This window comes from Atractosteus spatula, chromosome 6 (assembly GCF_055471065.1).
Source record: "Atractosteus spatula isolate fAtrSpa1 chromosome 6, fAtrSpa1.hap1, whole genome shotgun sequence".
Taxonomy (NCBI): Eukaryota; Metazoa; Chordata; class Actinopteri; order Semionotiformes; family Lepisosteidae; genus Atractosteus; species Atractosteus spatula.
In genome coordinates, this window is record NC_142711.1 from 22,211,780 (window position 1) to 22,228,285 (window position 16,506).

General features: G+C 37.6%; 1 protein-coding gene across 8 annotated transcripts in view; it reads right to left on the reverse strand.

Annotated features, from left to right (window-relative positions):
* The window catches only part of nrp1a (neuropilin 1a), a 66,502-nt gene that overhangs the window by 18,299 nt on the left and 31,697 nt on the right, over positions 1-16,506 (reverse strand). For all 8 annotated transcript variants that reach the window (XM_088919459.1, XM_088919458.1, XM_088919465.1 and 5 more), the window contains 2 exons: positions 14,295-14,461; positions 967-1,122 (listed from right to left, as the gene is read on the reverse strand). In XM_088919459.1, coding sequence (XP_088775585.1) covers positions 967-1,122; positions 14,295-14,461 — 323 coding nt within the window. The remainder of the gene's footprint in view (positions 1-966; positions 1,123-14,294; positions 14,462-16,506) is intronic.

Sequence of the window (16,506 nt, forward strand, 5' to 3'; positions counted from 1 at the left end):
TATTCAATAACTTCCTCTTGTCACCAAATGTGTCTATAAGCTCATCCAGTAACAGATTTTTTCTTTACTTATATCTTATATTTTGAGCAATGTCTCGAGACCAAGAGAACATACTGTACTCCTGGACTCTGTACTTATTTCACTTCCATGTAAATCCTCAGTCGTCTTGGAAAGTGGCTAAAAGCACTTTACTTGACATACTGGACTCCACATACCAAAGAGGGATATTTTAAAATATTTTTGTAGAAGTGTTTCTGACGGGAGTACTAATGCTGCTTGCAGTGGAAACCTGTTTTTCCCTACTATTAAAGAATCTGACCATCTGTAAGTCAAGACGAAGCAGCTCATCAAGTTTTGATTTTCAAGATGACTCATCCAGCTCTGGAATCATCCACTGACCTTTCTATCTAAAAGTCTCCTGCCCCAACTGAAAGGCCATTAGGTTTCCGAAATGCCTTAACGCATGTAGTACAAGAGATGTAATCCATGATGAAATATTGCACTAAAATATTCGCAGACTGAACCATTAGTCCATCTAAAGCAGAAGTGTTGTCATTCTGTTCCCTGGGCAATAGTTTTCACTGGTATGATAAAGTAAAAGAAGAGGCCATCAGCTCTTCAAATGTCAGTGCAATGTTCCACTTGGCAACAGCTATTAAAAACCTCTTCAGTTTCACATGGGAGCCTGAACTGCTATATCAGCAGCTATTACATGGACCAGCTCTTTAGAAAGTGATTTCGCTTCTAATAAATCATCATGCCTAAATATAATCAAAAACATTGTATTTGCTTAGTTTAATTTATGATTTTTATGTAATTTTCAGAACAGCCACAAGGATTGTTTTGCTTGTTTAATATTGATAATGCGCAAAGGTCACTCTTGCCTTAGCTTATTGTGGTAATACTCTGAATTTACTTTGTTTTTCACCTAATATTTAAAGAGATAAGAAGCAGGTTTATTCATACCTTCTGCTTTGAGCCTTCCTTTAGAGTGATCCAGTCCTCTCCATTGGAGCTCACATCCACTTTGTAAGCTTTCACATAGTAGACCTTTTTGGTTTCCTTGGAGATCGCTCCTTGTGTTCCAATGGCCGAGACAAAGCGCAGGAAACCAAGGTCTACCTATAAATAAGAGCAAGTCAGGGAGGGAGAATATTTTAGCACATGAAGAGAAAAGAGCACACATCATCTACAAAGTTGTTATCTAATTAAAAGTCCCAAATGCCCCTGGAAAAACCTAATGTGCCACAGCAAGATGCTGTATGGATTTACAGATCCTTTGGGAGGAAAAGCGATAAATAAATGCAAGGAATTATCACTGTCAATGTTTTATACCATGGTAATATATAGAGAAACTACAATAATGACATTAAACATCAATATAAAGCAAGATGAATTACTGAAAAAAGTGTCAAGTACTTATATTACCTGCTTATCTAGAGAGAACTTGCAGGTCTCAAAACAATGTTCAATGAAATAAACTAGTAAAATCCCTTGTAATTTTTTAGGGGACACAAATATTTTTATCAACAATATTAATATTGTTAATAAAAATAATATTAAAACATTTTTAAATAATGTTACAATCTAAAGCAGAATTTTGATAAGTGTGATGTAGGTTTTATTCAGGCTTTATTCTTAGAATTGTGAAGGAATACTTTAATTCCCCAATTTCAGTTTAATACCTTGCTGCAATGCATTGTTCAATAAAAAAATCGATAGAACCTCATCAAATTTCTAAGGAAATTTCATTTTGGTAATGTTCATGCACATCAGTGTAAAAAATTGCACATACTTCAAGCTCTTTGTGAATTTTTAACAAAGTTCAATAGCGTAATTCATCAAATATTTCCCCTCTTTCAGATGTCTTTAACCCACAAATATTTTGATTTCAAAGCACTTTGGTTTTCTATTTTTTGCAGCGCAAGTTAGAAATTTGATATCACTTTCCATTTTCCACAAGAATGTCTCTTCTGGCCAGTTGCCTTTCTTATACAATTTTTTCTTGTCTCTTTGGTTCTAATTCTTCATTTCAACTTGGCCCGAATGTTGTCTTGCAGCTGCACATCATTTTTTAAACATATTACTACATAAAATGTGATCGTTCAAAATAGCTTCTAGGGTGGAAAACACAACTCTTTTGCCTAAAATGTAAAATTGCCAGTTACATTTTGTCATACCCATCTGATTTGGAAGAGCCAGTTGTGTGTATCTAGACTCCCAGCTACAAACCCTGTAACCGCACACGGGAGAATGCGAAGACAGATATTAATACATCACACACAATACTACCTGCTACTGGAGGTTCTGTTTTGATTGGAGGAGAGACACATGCCTCACCAACGGTATGATATGCCAGTGCATGGGCATATGATACCATTGGTGCAGGGGTGGAACTGGCGAAATGAGTAAACCCTGGCCAACTGATCCTACCCTATGCTTGGCAGTGCCCATCCAATTGTGAGTCACCACTTGGGACATCCAGGTCACAGTTGGCTATTAACATGACCCAGGATCAAACCTGCAATCAAAGACCTCAGCTTGTAATTGGGTGACCTGCTTTACCGGTGGAACCACCTGTGAAGCCCCAAGAAACAATGCTTATGTGCAAGCAGATGGCGTTGACTTAAACAGGCTGTCTGCAACAGGGAGGCAGTAAAGGAATTTGATGGTGGCACCAATTTAGCATAATGCAATAAAACCATAAACGTGGACCTGAACAAAACTGACATTCATAGTATAAAAGCATAACAAAAACAATAGTAAAAGTTTAATTTGTACACTCCCACCAAAGGATGCACTTAAGTGTATTCCAAGAATTAAATAACCAATTGGTACAGACATTAATATTAATAATAAATAATCAACTAGCTGACACAATTATTTGTGTTTATATAGCTATTTTCTGTCAATATCTGTAAGCAGTATCTGTAAACGTGCCAGCAGCCCCATTACAGATCAGACCAGAAGAGAAGTGAGAAACTGCTGCACCGGTGGAAATAAGAGGGACGTTTAGGAGGACCAGACTGGTATGAAGAAGAAAGGTCAAAAACAACTGTCAGCACACCGTCAAAAATGTCCTGAATGAGAGCAAAACCATAAATATGGTTGGGAAAAGAGCAAAAGGAAGGAGAGTGGCACAGAGAAGGGAAACCGTGTGTGAGGAGGCAGCCAGGAAAGAGGCTGTCAGAATATTTTTTTGTGCCTGCAGCAAAACTCAAGAGTTTGTCATGTGAAGGCTTGGGCTTGTTTTGCTGTGGATAAAAACAGAAGGGTCCCCTTTATAAAGGAAAGATATCGTTCTTCAGCAACATTCAGTGCTCTGAGAAGGAGAAGAAGCAGGAGAAGAGATGTTCTTTGAACAAGATAACAATTGTACTTCCAGCTGACCCCACAATTTTAACTACCGATTGAGGAAGAAGGTACATTTTTTTATATGTACCTTTTTTATCATCTTTGCAAACAACAACAGTAAGAAAGAATAAACTGCAGGCACATTATTTGATCTTTTTGGTGCTAATGCTATAACCACAGAATGTTTAGCTAAATTTCACACCTTCTAGTTGTCTACTTCCTTTCACCAAATAAAAGGTGAATGTTTACTGCTTAAGAATAACATAGTCAGTTACAAAGAAGTATTTGTCTGAGAAAAACAACTCCCAACATGGAAATATAAAATGAGCTATGCTAACAAGAACTTACTGTATAAAAACCGCTGCCTTTGACATCGTAGTCAGAGGCTGGTCTCATATCTGTATGACTGTATCCTCTCCATGCGCATGAAATAAAGGTCTATAAATAAGAACCACACCTAACCTGAGTGAAGAGTTTTCTTCAGCACGATATGCCTGCAGTGCACCCTCCAACACATGTGTGTCATTAAATTAAGAATTTCAAAATTTCTGAAAAAGTCCTTTATCCATAATTTCCAACAGTGGTTCCCACCTTTAGGTTTTTGCCCCAGCTGAGCCCTCACAATCAAACCCTTCAAGACTTAATAATAAGATTAATTTATAACATCACTTTTTTAACCCTTTACAACTTCTTGCATTAGGAGTTTGTCTTTTCACATACCCCAGCTTGCTCTCCATGAGACACATAGACAGGGAGAGAGCCTGGGGTCAGAGCGCAGGGTCTGCCATTGTACAGCACCCCTGGAGCAGCTGGGGTTAATGTCCTTGCTCAGGGGCCCAACAGAGTAGGATTCCTTTGCCAGCTGCAGGATTTGAACCAGAAACCTTCCAGCCACAGGTGCAAATCCTTAGCCACAGAGCCACCACTCCACCCAATTTGAATGGTTTCTTCCCAGCTCTTAGACATGATGGAGCATTAACCATTGTATTTTGTAAATGAAATCCGATCCAAAACTCGTGACTAGAAACAAATTGCAAATAATCAATTAAAGCAACTTCTAGATCAAGTAAGGCTTCAATTATCTATTTAAGGAGGGATGGAATGAAGATGAGCAGGTACCAGGACCAGAATTAAGTAACTTTGTATATAGAATAACATTAGCTGGAGCCAAGGTATATAGTTGATAAAATTTCAATTAGTATATGCCTAGCTCTGACAAAAATAGGCTTAAGCTTTCTAAATAAAAATAATGAAACATTGGGGAAAAAAACTTTTTTCTAGTTAAAGCCTCCCAAATGTGGCCCACAGTCTGAAGTTCTGTGAACAAACATTAAGAAAAATACCACATTTCAGAGAGATTCTTTCAATATTAGAGATAATATCTTTTGGCAAGGAAAGGAATCAGGGAAGAATTTGCAAACACAGACAACTGTCTGGACACGGTTTCTAAGAAACATTTGCTTACATCACGCAACCGTGCAAGTCATACTGCTCAACACTGAACTAGGACAAGGACTGAAAAGCATAAAGCATTTACTTACATACAGACGTTTAGCTCCCAGCATGCTCCATAATCATTTCTAATTTATTTGACAAACACTTTCATTGAAAGCGACACACATTTGTATCCATTTATGGAGTCTGGCAGTTTACTGAAGCGATCTAAGCGAAGGTCTTCGCTCAGGGGTACAACTGCAGTACCCCTACCAGGGAGCTGAATCCACAACCTTCCAGTTTTGAGTTGAGGACTCTAACCACTCTTCCTCACTGCTTTTGGATAGTGAACGTTCATTCTCAGGGTTCACAAAGAAGCGGTTCAAGTTCCAACCTAACAAATCTGTTTCCATAATGCTTTCACAACCACCATTCATTGCAATGTACAGTATGGGGCATTCACATAACAAGTGCCTTTGTGCATAATACCTGAATTGCAATGTGAGATTTGTATCTGTGTAGCTACGTGTAAGGAGTAAGCTGCTTTAATTTGGGGGTATTTCTTGAATGTGTTGTTCATAGTCTGCTTTCTAACAGATCTAAAAGTAAACAAGGTTTCCTGACTACCAATTAATACCAAAAGGAAAACCAAAAGGTAATGCACTTTATTTGAAGTAAAAGGAACACAGACCATATCTCAAGGTTATCTACAGTAATAGGTTCAAACAGTTGTTTTAACCAGCCTTCACAGTCTGGGGACATTACTTCTAGGTATTTACTTACCTAGAATACTAACTGACACCCCTAACATAGCCCAAGTGAATCTCGACTGAGGTTAGCAACTGTAGTCCTAGTAATGGCCCAAGTGTTAATTAAAACATTAACAAAATTAATGAAATTCCCAAACAAGGACAGAACTGGGAAAAAGATAATGACACAAAACAGCCACAAAAGATTGCTAAATAGACAAAAAACGCTCTTGAATCTTGGGGTTAAGAAGGGTCAAGATCCTTTGTAAACCACTTGTACAAAACTATGATAAAAAATGTAGGTATATGTTATATACTTTTCAGCTAAAGTCAACTCAAAATGGTTTACAGAGAAAAGGATATTCCAAATGCAGAGAAAAGATCACACTTATTACCACCATTTAAAGCAACAAAAACACTTTAATTATGTTTTGCAAAAATGTGTCTAAAGTCTTAATTTAAAGACTGCCAGTCAGGCTGCTTCTCTATTAAAATTGCAGTGAGTCACAGTTATTGAACACTACGGTAAAATATAACAGCCTCTCTTTTCCTTTGTGCTCTACACTTGTGAAAACACTGAAGGCACCTCTCGGATGACCTCAGTGTGTGTGAACAGGTAGTCTGGTGCCTAGCTATTGTGCTTCATATGTTAATAGTAACATTTTAAAACTGATCTTATAAAAATATTCCACTTTTTGCTCCCACACAGTAGTGATATGTAACCTTTTCTTTGTTACTTTTGTTAATCGCCTGCCTGGGACTTTATGTTATTGCCCAACGTATCTATGTGTCCATCTGGACAATTCCATTATGGTCTTGCAAGACACCCTGCAACCTCAAACTTCTTTTCATTCAAGAAGTCTGCCTACTACTCTGTGCCTTTTGCTTTCTGTTATTAAGTACTTTGTAATTTACTGTTTTACAACATTCTTTGCAAGATTCTAGACACATTTACGGTACATTATAATTAGTTTTTTTATTGGCCTTTTAGATGTTTTGAGGAGTTACTGTATGTAACATATTCTATACTGTGTAAATGTTTAATTTTAGAAGGGTGTTAGTGCAGAGTGTGTTTTTCTTATTAGAACCATAAATGTTCATAGCTAGTATGGCTCTATTTGTCAGCATCCCAGGCACTACTGAGTTATACTGTATTATTGGATAGGATACTTTTCAGACCAAAAACTCTCATTGAATTTATAGCAGCAGTAAAAGAAAGCACTCTTCAGATCCCTATCTTATAAAGTAAATATGTTTCTTTAAATGATCTTTTAATGTAAAATATAGAAAATGTATGAAGTGAGATAAAGGCAGAACAATTCTATTTCCATTCATGCAGTTTACATGAGCACTTTTTGACAGTTAGACTATAGTAATAAAGTGTTTATAACTTCCAGGTTAAAGGTGGTTACAGTTGTTTGCCTTCTCATTTCAGAACTATGATTTTGTAAATGTAATGCAAGAAGTTTTAAAATTGTTGCACGGAAGCTGGAAATTAAACAGTATAATGAGAAAGCATCCAAGCCACACCATTGAAACTGATACTCCAGCTTCTTTCAATAACTGACTGGATAAGATCCTCAGATTCACCTATAATCATTATTTGAATTCTTGCTTATAGTCACCTCTTGTCTGTATCCTGTCTTATGTTCTTGTGAATTACCAAAGGCATGTAATTCTGCCAATACTTTTCCGACTGAAGTTCTCTGCACATTTGAAATATTGATGTGCACGGGTTTTTTAAAAATCATGAGTAAATACACTTGTTTGTTCGGTTTATAATGTACACAGAAGTCTAGATATAAATAAAACATTTTGGAGCTTTAAATGGGGTATACTGTGTTGTGCCATAGATAAGGCACATTGAAGACAGTAGGAAATCAACAAAAAATATTCTACTGGGATTACCTACTGGAATTCCCTGGGAATAAATTCCCTACAACCCCCCTACATCCTTAAAATATGCTAGTTAGCGCTCATCTATCAGTGTTTTAGGAACCAGCTCAAAACACAGTGCTCTACATGAATAATGTGTTGTACCATGTTTTACTTGGCCAGTGTAGAAGAAAGTGAAAAAGAAAGCTGTTAACAGGAAGGTTACAAAGCTGGAAATTATACAGTATAATGAGAAAGCATATGGCACGTTTGAAGGAAGTGTAGTGAAATATTTTTGCATCTTCTTAAATATAGGTTTGAAAAAGCAAACAATTATCAAAACTGAAAGCTTCTCACACTACAAATGTGACTGATAGTACTGAAAGACATTAATGACCATGGGTACATGCATTTCAGTCAATGTAATTAGTGAGTGAGGCTAAACCATGGCAGATGGATAGTTTGTTGATATATCATGTAGAAGAGCGAACAGGCTTTTTGGGGAGTTACAGGTTGTTCAGAATCTTAAACAAAATTACAAGAGGTTAAAAGTATGTGTGGTGAGGTCTCTTTTCAGCCACAGAAGGAAAGATCTGCACCTTGAATACACAGCTTTTATAAAGTTAGGAAGTTATTTTTTCTAAACTATCGCTGCATGAAAGCTTTCTGTAGATTAATGAGGGCAAGGCTTTTGTAACAGAACTTTGCAACTTTCCGACATCTATGTTTACACAACTTTCTAACAGATGACTTGAGAACCCAATGTGAACATTTTCAAACCCAGTTCTGCTAACAGATGTGACACTCTGTCACAAATAAATACACTGAAACAACCAAAAAGGTCTACCCACAGTACAACAGATGTTGGAAGTATGTTATTACAAAGACAAATGAACAAGAAGAAGCAGAAACAAAATGAGTTATTCTCAGCTTGGTGGACAGCTTGTTAAGCCTGGTGTGCAATTACATTACAAATGACTTCATATATAGGTTCAGTTAAATGAGTTCATCACTATCACACAATCATCCTTTGTCAGTTTAATAGATGACACTTTATGAGCTGTCTAATTAAAGTTTCTAAGTTTCAGACTGCATTAATCTGAAATAGTCTATGAGCAGTACAGCAGACATGCCATCACATTTTACCATGTTGTAATTAAAGGGTTTTTTTCCAGCTTTGGAAAATGAATTCTAAGTTCATTGTTTACCTTTCTAATAATTGCACTGGCAGACATCTAATAAATTCCCAGAAAAAAAAGAAAGCCCCACAGCTTCAGCTATCTTCTTCATGTCTATGTGTGGGAAAAAAGGCCACCCATCTGTGTGTGTGGGCTAAAGGAACAATAGGGAACTCCTGGGACCACGCTGAAATATTCTGTACATTTTCAAAAGCAAAAAAAGCTGATCATGAAAAAGGAATTCTCATATGTGATATAAATTTAAATACCATCTGGTTGCCGTTGACGAGATTTAGAGAACTGTTCAGATCTTGGCACAAAAATATGTTACACACAATCCAAGCAAAAGAAACTGTGGGACACGTTGCAAGCTAGTCTTTGTAAAAGGACAGCTTCTTTTTTTTTTTTAGAACAAACCAATTCATTAATCTGTTTTCATTTAAAATGCAAGCATCGATGCACTTTAAACAATGCAGAAACTTTACAGCTGCACCCCCAAAATGGAAATAACCCTCTCATCTCAGAGTAATGCAGCTCTGCCTAAATAGATATGTAACTCTACTGAAATGAGCTGGCAGGATTTTGACTTTTGCAATTGTATGTAAAGGTTACAACTGTACCACTCTTTTGATCCTGAGAATGGCCAAGTCCTCAGGTTTTGAAGATATCTGAAGTCTACATGACCTAATTCAGTTAATTATGGGCTTAGTTTATCTAACTTATCACTGTTTCACAGCCATGTTGTTGAGGTCGATACTCTGCCTTCTTTCACCAAACAGTTGGATAATAGCTATTAAAACCCAAATGGGTAAGATAGGCTGAATGGCCTCGTCTTGTCTGTAATGATTCTTTTGTTCTCTGTGCAAGTAGGGATGAAATATCTCACAGCACTTTTTACGCGATAGGAGAAACCGAAATCCCCTAATTCCTAAACATGATAACAGTGAGCAATTGCTCATCTCCCATCTTTGATTATCACAAAATTTCAGGACTTTCAGAAGCTATGACGAGTGTAGCTACATGTGGGTTTGTTCTGATGATTCTAATTTTTCAAACCACTTGGCTACCAAAGCCACATGATGCAGTTCTGACAAGGAAAACAACTGTGGTTCTGCTTATCTAATTCTGAAGTGCTTATCAAGAGCAGGATTTACAATAGCTGACAAAGCGGGTTTAACGACTTTGCTATTACAATGTTAATTGCAGTGCCATATTTTAATTACTCATCTCTTGGCACGTGGGACTGTGAGACGAAAATAGCAGCTTAGCAGCTCTAATCGACAGTAACAATGGAGAACGGACATGGCCGCATTCAAGTGACCACAACTAATTGAAAACACATTTGTACATCCTGCAAAAACAGGATATCACTGCAATCGTTATTTTAGGTCCTGACATTAGTTGTGTTTTTTCCCTAGTTTTTAGAGCAAGGGTTCGGAGGAACCATTTCTATAGGGAAGTTCATAATTAATGTCTGAGCAAAATAAGTTAGACTCCCTTGTATGGAATTAACCGTATTGTCTTAGGAAAATATGTCTGCTTGTGACAGCAAGGGAATTCAGAAGGCCTGGGAAAATCTGGCCACTCAACCCAAAGCAGTTTCCAGACTTAAAAGTCATATACAGTATATGCCACAATAAATCCAGATATGAGCTTATTATGGGTCTGTGCTTAACTGTTTCAGATTTATACATTTGTTGTTTAAGTAAGAAAAGTAAATGCAGTAACTACCACACACTTGACAATTTTCAAGAAAACGTTACGGTTTTGAGCAGAACATGACATTCACCTGAATTCATTTTTATATAATACTATTAACGAACAACTTCATATATACAGGAGGATCAACATTAATGTACATGCTCGTCCTCTGTCCTATGGATAAGGAAAAAGGCGCTTTAAAAGTGCTCAAATCTGCACAAATGTACCAAATGACAAAATAATCTGACAGAAAAGACAGTAAGGTACAGCTTTCTATTATGAAATGGAGCATAAGAGATATACCTTTATAGTTATGGAGTGCAGTAATCTTAAGGAAGAAGTGATGAGACTGGAGTACCATACACTGTACCATCGATGTCTTTATAGCGAATAATATGGCGACTACAGTGGTGACGTTGATGACAAAATGATTGTACAGTACTGGAGCACTGTTGCTCATCTTCCTTTATATTTTGGCAGGGGTACATGACTTTTAGCATAAAAAATGCCAACAAAAGGCCACAAAGGACTACAGGTCGGCCATACTGAAGCAGGACAAATAAAGAACTGGAAAGAGATGCCATGGGTGACACAGAGGAAAACACACACGCATATCTGAGAATGTTCTGGAAGCTTCGAGAACCCCTGTCAGACCAGGCTGAAACCGACACTGCAAAACCGTGGATGAGGAGGAAGGGGTGTTCTGTGGTATAATGCTAGCCAGAAAGTCCTGTTACAAATATTTGCAAGCTTGTAAAAACATTGTAGTATGATGCCAAGTAATTGCTACAAGAGGACATGCACAGAAATGTGTGCCACATATTATGTGGACCATATGGTTTTCGAATTTTCAAATGCTTTTAAGTATTGACAGTTACTTTTGAAGGCAAAATACATAATTCATGTCTTGTCTATGATTGGGGCTGCTGTCTATGTTAATAACTTTGTTTTAAGATGTCCTTTTATCCTAACTCTGACGCTCTGGCATGATGTTATTACTATGCAACAGCACACTCTATGTCCTTTCAGACATGAGCAAGTCTTATTTCTGTCAAAGTCTCTTACAAAAATTGGAACGTCATAGACGGCATTTCATGCTTTATTTCCTTCTGACTTCATTTTCTTTTTAAAACTGCTGTTATGCACCTAAATGATTCATTCCTTTTCAATGTAAATGAAGCGCTCTGCTACTTCAAACCGTGTCGACAAACTTCTAATAACATGGTAGTTATCCAAAGTTTGTTCAATGTTTTGAATGTTTTGAAGTTGTTTTTTTTCTCGGCCAGCACATCATATGAATGGTGTCTCTTGGTGCGCAGGAAGGCCTCGCACTTTGATATATTGGTATATAAAGTATTATTTCTCATGCAGCTGAGTGACAGCTGTGTGGCACACCACGTCCTGTGATTAATTATTACAAAAGTGATCTCGAGTACGACTTACTTCCTGACTTCTTGCTGCTATGAAATGAGACAACATTAAAATGTATTAAAAAAATGCTGTATCCTGGAAATGCATTGAAAAAAATATGAAACCGCCCGGGAATACAACCGGCAGTCATCAATAATATAAGTGTCTTGCATACTGTCTAGTATTTTATTATTAATTATAGAATTCATTCTTCATATCTATCTTGAATAAAGACGGAAGCTGAACTGTGCAATTCTGACCACATGTGGCAGTTGTAGGAGCACCAGTCGAATGTACTCAATCAGCTCTGCATTAACAACTGCATTCTTTCAATGACACTTGTCATAATGAAACTCCTTTAGGAGTATGGGGCATGGTACAACAGATTTCTTCAAATTATAAATTAAACACAGGCACACAGATTCTTTTTTGTATCCCTGGAAACAGATGTGCGGTTTTCAACTTTGACATCTAATTGGTTTAAAGAGATAGCCGTGCCTAGAACGCTCTGGCTGCTACAGCCTTTTTGCTGCACGGAAACACAAAACACATTGAGAGGTTAAAATAACCTTTATATTCTGAGTTTTGCAGATTTGTGGGGGATGTTCTTTCCAACTTGAGAAATGACTGAAATAGCAAAATAGGTTTGGAAAATATTTGAAAATTCGTAATGCTCAATAAAATATGAAATAGCAACTACTGAATGCACCACTCAGTGATGCAAGATTCCCTAGAGGTGAGTTATTATGCGGCTTTTTTACAGATCCTTGCTATCAAAAGCGTTTACCACAAAAATTAAAATTTTCACTTCACTCTGTTTTCTGCCTCAAGCTTCCCATGTGACATGCCTTCTGCTTGGGGATTTTTTAAAATGCACTTTTTTTCTCTGCTTGCTTTTTCCCCTCCAAATTAAAGTATAACATCAATATCTTCTGGCACATTATACAACTATAAAACACAGAAAATTAAAACAGAAGGGAAAAGATAAAAGAAAATAAGAAATAGTAGGTCATGTACAAGAGAACTGAAGTCTTGGCTGATTGGAACAGGGATTTCAGAGAACACAAGTAGAATATATTACACATCTTTATCAGCTTAAGAAGCCTCCTTCCATTAAGCAGGTAAGGATGGAGTTGGGCTTCCTCCTAAACGTCTTATGTGCCGGAAAAATGTGTATGATCTGTCTAAATCTCTCATTTGTGCACCAAAAATTATAATGGATAGATCATGATCTATATGGAATATACCTGAAACAATCTAAATCTTTGAAACTAAGAGCCCAGATAAAGCCAGGGACATGGACTGGACGTTATCTTCCAAGCCCCCACCATAGTGCACTTTGGGTCCATGAAAGACACTGAAATTCTACACGTGAGAAAATCCCTGTTTTTCACGAATGAGGAAGAGAGAGCTAAAAACAGAGCCTACTTCCAAATCACATCCCAGGCAAATATCTAAGACCTCTTCCCACAAAGACTGTAGTGTGCTCAGAAGTGCAATTCAAAGACGTGGCACAAGAACCTTGTTGTGGCCAAATACTCTTTTGTTTCAAAACTGCATTGGCAACTTAACTATGAGATTTCAGTCATGTCATCACCAGAATGCAAGGCTTGCTTCAGACTTTAAAGTAATCCCACAGGAAATCACTCAAGTGTTTGTGTTTTTTCTCAATGACTCAATGATGCATTGTTATTTTACATAATCCTCAGGTTTCCTTTATAAAACAATGGGGTAACTTGGACCTCCTGTTAACAAAGGGTGCAGAGGCCATTCCATTGATTAAATTTGTTGGGAAGAAAGAACTGAAGCTAATGTTTTCATAGTAATAAGGAAACACCACTCATGGCGTACCTTGAGCAAATATTTAGTTTTTGCCTTTGAATCGACCCCACTATTGCACCCCAAGGAATAAAATTGCAATGTCTTTAGCATTGTAGGAGTTGAAAAATGGACTCAAAGAGACTGGGAAATCACTCTTTCTCAGAAGATACTTAAAATAAGATAGATTAAAAGCCCCGTTGTTAAATGTTTTTATTAGACTGGTCAGAAGCAAAATGGGGAATTTGGGCTTTACTACACCTAGTAAACTTTCAATTACTAAATCATGAGTCCTGTCCCAGCAGGGCATTTTTAAAATAAGATTTATTAGTATTTGGTAACTGGATCTGTTATTCTTTTCTTTCCCCATTTTGCATGTGACCAGCCTACTAAGAATACTTAACAACAGGGCTTTTAATGTATGTCTTCTGAGACATAGTGATTTCCCACTCTCCTTGAGTCCATTTTTGACTTCAGTGAACCAGACAAGAAGCTTTTCAGGTACCGTACAATAGCAAAGCAAACATACCCACCAACAAAAGCATTTTAGAGGTTACTGCGGCATCTAAACCAAACCTCAAGAAATCATACAGTATGGCTTCTTTCAACCTCTGGTATCTATGCCATAGACCATCCATTGCCTATTAACTACCAGTGCAGAACTGCTGCTAACTTTGTCTGTTATTGAAAGGGCATCTTAAAAGTCATTCTTCAACAATGATATTCTGTACCTTTTGTTTTATAGCTATTATCCTTTGTACATTTACAGTCTTACCTGTATCCACTCTTTGCTTGAGTCTTCTGATGGAGTCCAGGCATTTTCATTGTAATTCAGTCTAGACCTCTCCGGTGACCAGTTTGAGTTGTACTGGGATGAGGATTCAATCTGGTCTGAAGTAATCTCCCCGGATTCCATCCCCAGTGGCTCCATGCAGTCGAAATCTATCGTTAGAAAAACACGCAGCCCCCCAAAAATAAATACAATAACATACTGCTATCAAGCACACTAAAAAAGTATACAGCAATCTGCAGTTTGAGTCTCCTGAGACTTCTTGTGAAAATATTGTGCTGCTGTGTGGTCTAACTGATCTGGTCTTTCTTCAGAAAAAAAAGTTTAATAGACTTACAGTGGGAGTGTATTATATGAAGAAATTATGCTTTGTTGGTTTAACCCTATGGATACCATAAAGACACTGAGATACTATACCAGGAACTGTTTTCCCCCCAAAAAAATATATCAAAGTGTCAGGATCATTTTGATTTCTGTTTATAGTGGTATATGGTGTGTCACCATATATTGTATCCTGTTAGATTATATTGTATCACAGTTTTCCTTCACAGTGTTTGGAAATAAAATAAATCCACTGGAACAACAATCTGGGGTTACTCTAAAGAGAGAAGGTCATTCTGGGTTCAGTCCATGACCAGAATTCGCACTCTAGTCAATGGGTGCAGAGCAGCTCAGTGCCACAAATCTTGTTGGTGGAGCACAAACACAGAAGCCATCTGTGCTGCTCATCTCACACAAGTCAAGCCAATGGAATATCAGCCCATGTGACATTTCTTTCCTGATGTATAATAAAGGTCTGTGAGAATGTTCTTATCCTGGTGGTTTAAAAACACTTTCAGGACCTGTTTTCTAATTTTTTTTTGGGGGGGGGTAATTTTTAAAAAACACACATACGAGTCAGTACAAATCTCCAGGTTTAAGCTGGAAATTTGACTAAAGCTTGACACTTTCTTGAAGCCATGAGCATACACAGGCCCCTCAGAGTTTAGTTGTAAAGTCTGGCATGCGTTTCAGAGCGGATACCTGCAGTGTCTGCGAATTCAGAAGAACATAAGAAAGGTTGCAAGTGAGAGTAGGCGATTCTGTGTATCGTCCTCACTGGGTTGTAGTTGCTAAGAAACTCTAAAGTTTTGCCAGGCCTTTTTCTTGAGGAAGCCTAACATTTGGGCTTCATCTGCCTGGTGAGGAGGCCTGTTTAATCCATCTATCCATCCATTTTCTAACTGCGTCTTCTAATTCAGGGCTGCAGGGGAGCCAGAGTCTCTCCCAACAAGCAAGGGTCACAAGGCAGGATGCACCCTGTCCTGATTTACAGCAAGGATGCCAGTCCACTGCAGGGCAGACACACAGACACAAACACCAAGACAGACAAGTCACACCAGGTCAATATTCCCTGAAGCCTTTAACCTCCAAGTATGGCTTTTGATTGTGGGAAGAAACTGAAACACCCTTAGTAAACACAGGGAGAACATACAATCTCCATGCAGGTAGCACCCAGGACCCAAGCATCGAGAGGCGGCAATGCTGATCACATCGCCACCAAGCTGCGCAAGCCTCTTTCAGCTCACCACAATTTTTTTGTGTGAAAAAAACTGTTGCCAGTTCTCTGTCCTGAATTAATTTTCTTTTTTTTTTTGTTTTCAATTCTGATCCTATGTCCTTGTTGCTGAATTTTAACTACGAATCTGAAATAGTCATGTGCTTTGACCCTAACTTTATCCCCTAAGATTTTACATGAATCAAATTCTCTCTCAATGAACTACAGTCGTGTTTCCCTGTTCAGGTCCTGCAACATCCCCATGTCTTCTGGCTTTCATTCTGACTGCGCTCTTCATTAATTAAGCTCATCAAACCCTTAATTGAACCAATTGATTACTTCTGAACTCTGTTTTCCACTTGGTTGATAATTATGGCTAATAGGTTTCTGAATAACTCTTACTGTTGATCAATTAATGATGTGCAGACCTGAGTAAGAATGACTGCCAAATAAGGATTCTTAGAGTTGCATGGGCCTATTGGTTACATTCAACAACAGTTATTGAAACAACAGACCAAGTGAGAGAACAACTGAAACCTAGCATCTGGAACAGGTTTCATGCTAATTTCCAACCCTGTTCTGCTATTTAAGAGCGGAAAGATTTTTAAAAACCTAAGCGAATAGTTCAGGTTAAGAGCTTGATGAGCCAAAGTTCACCTG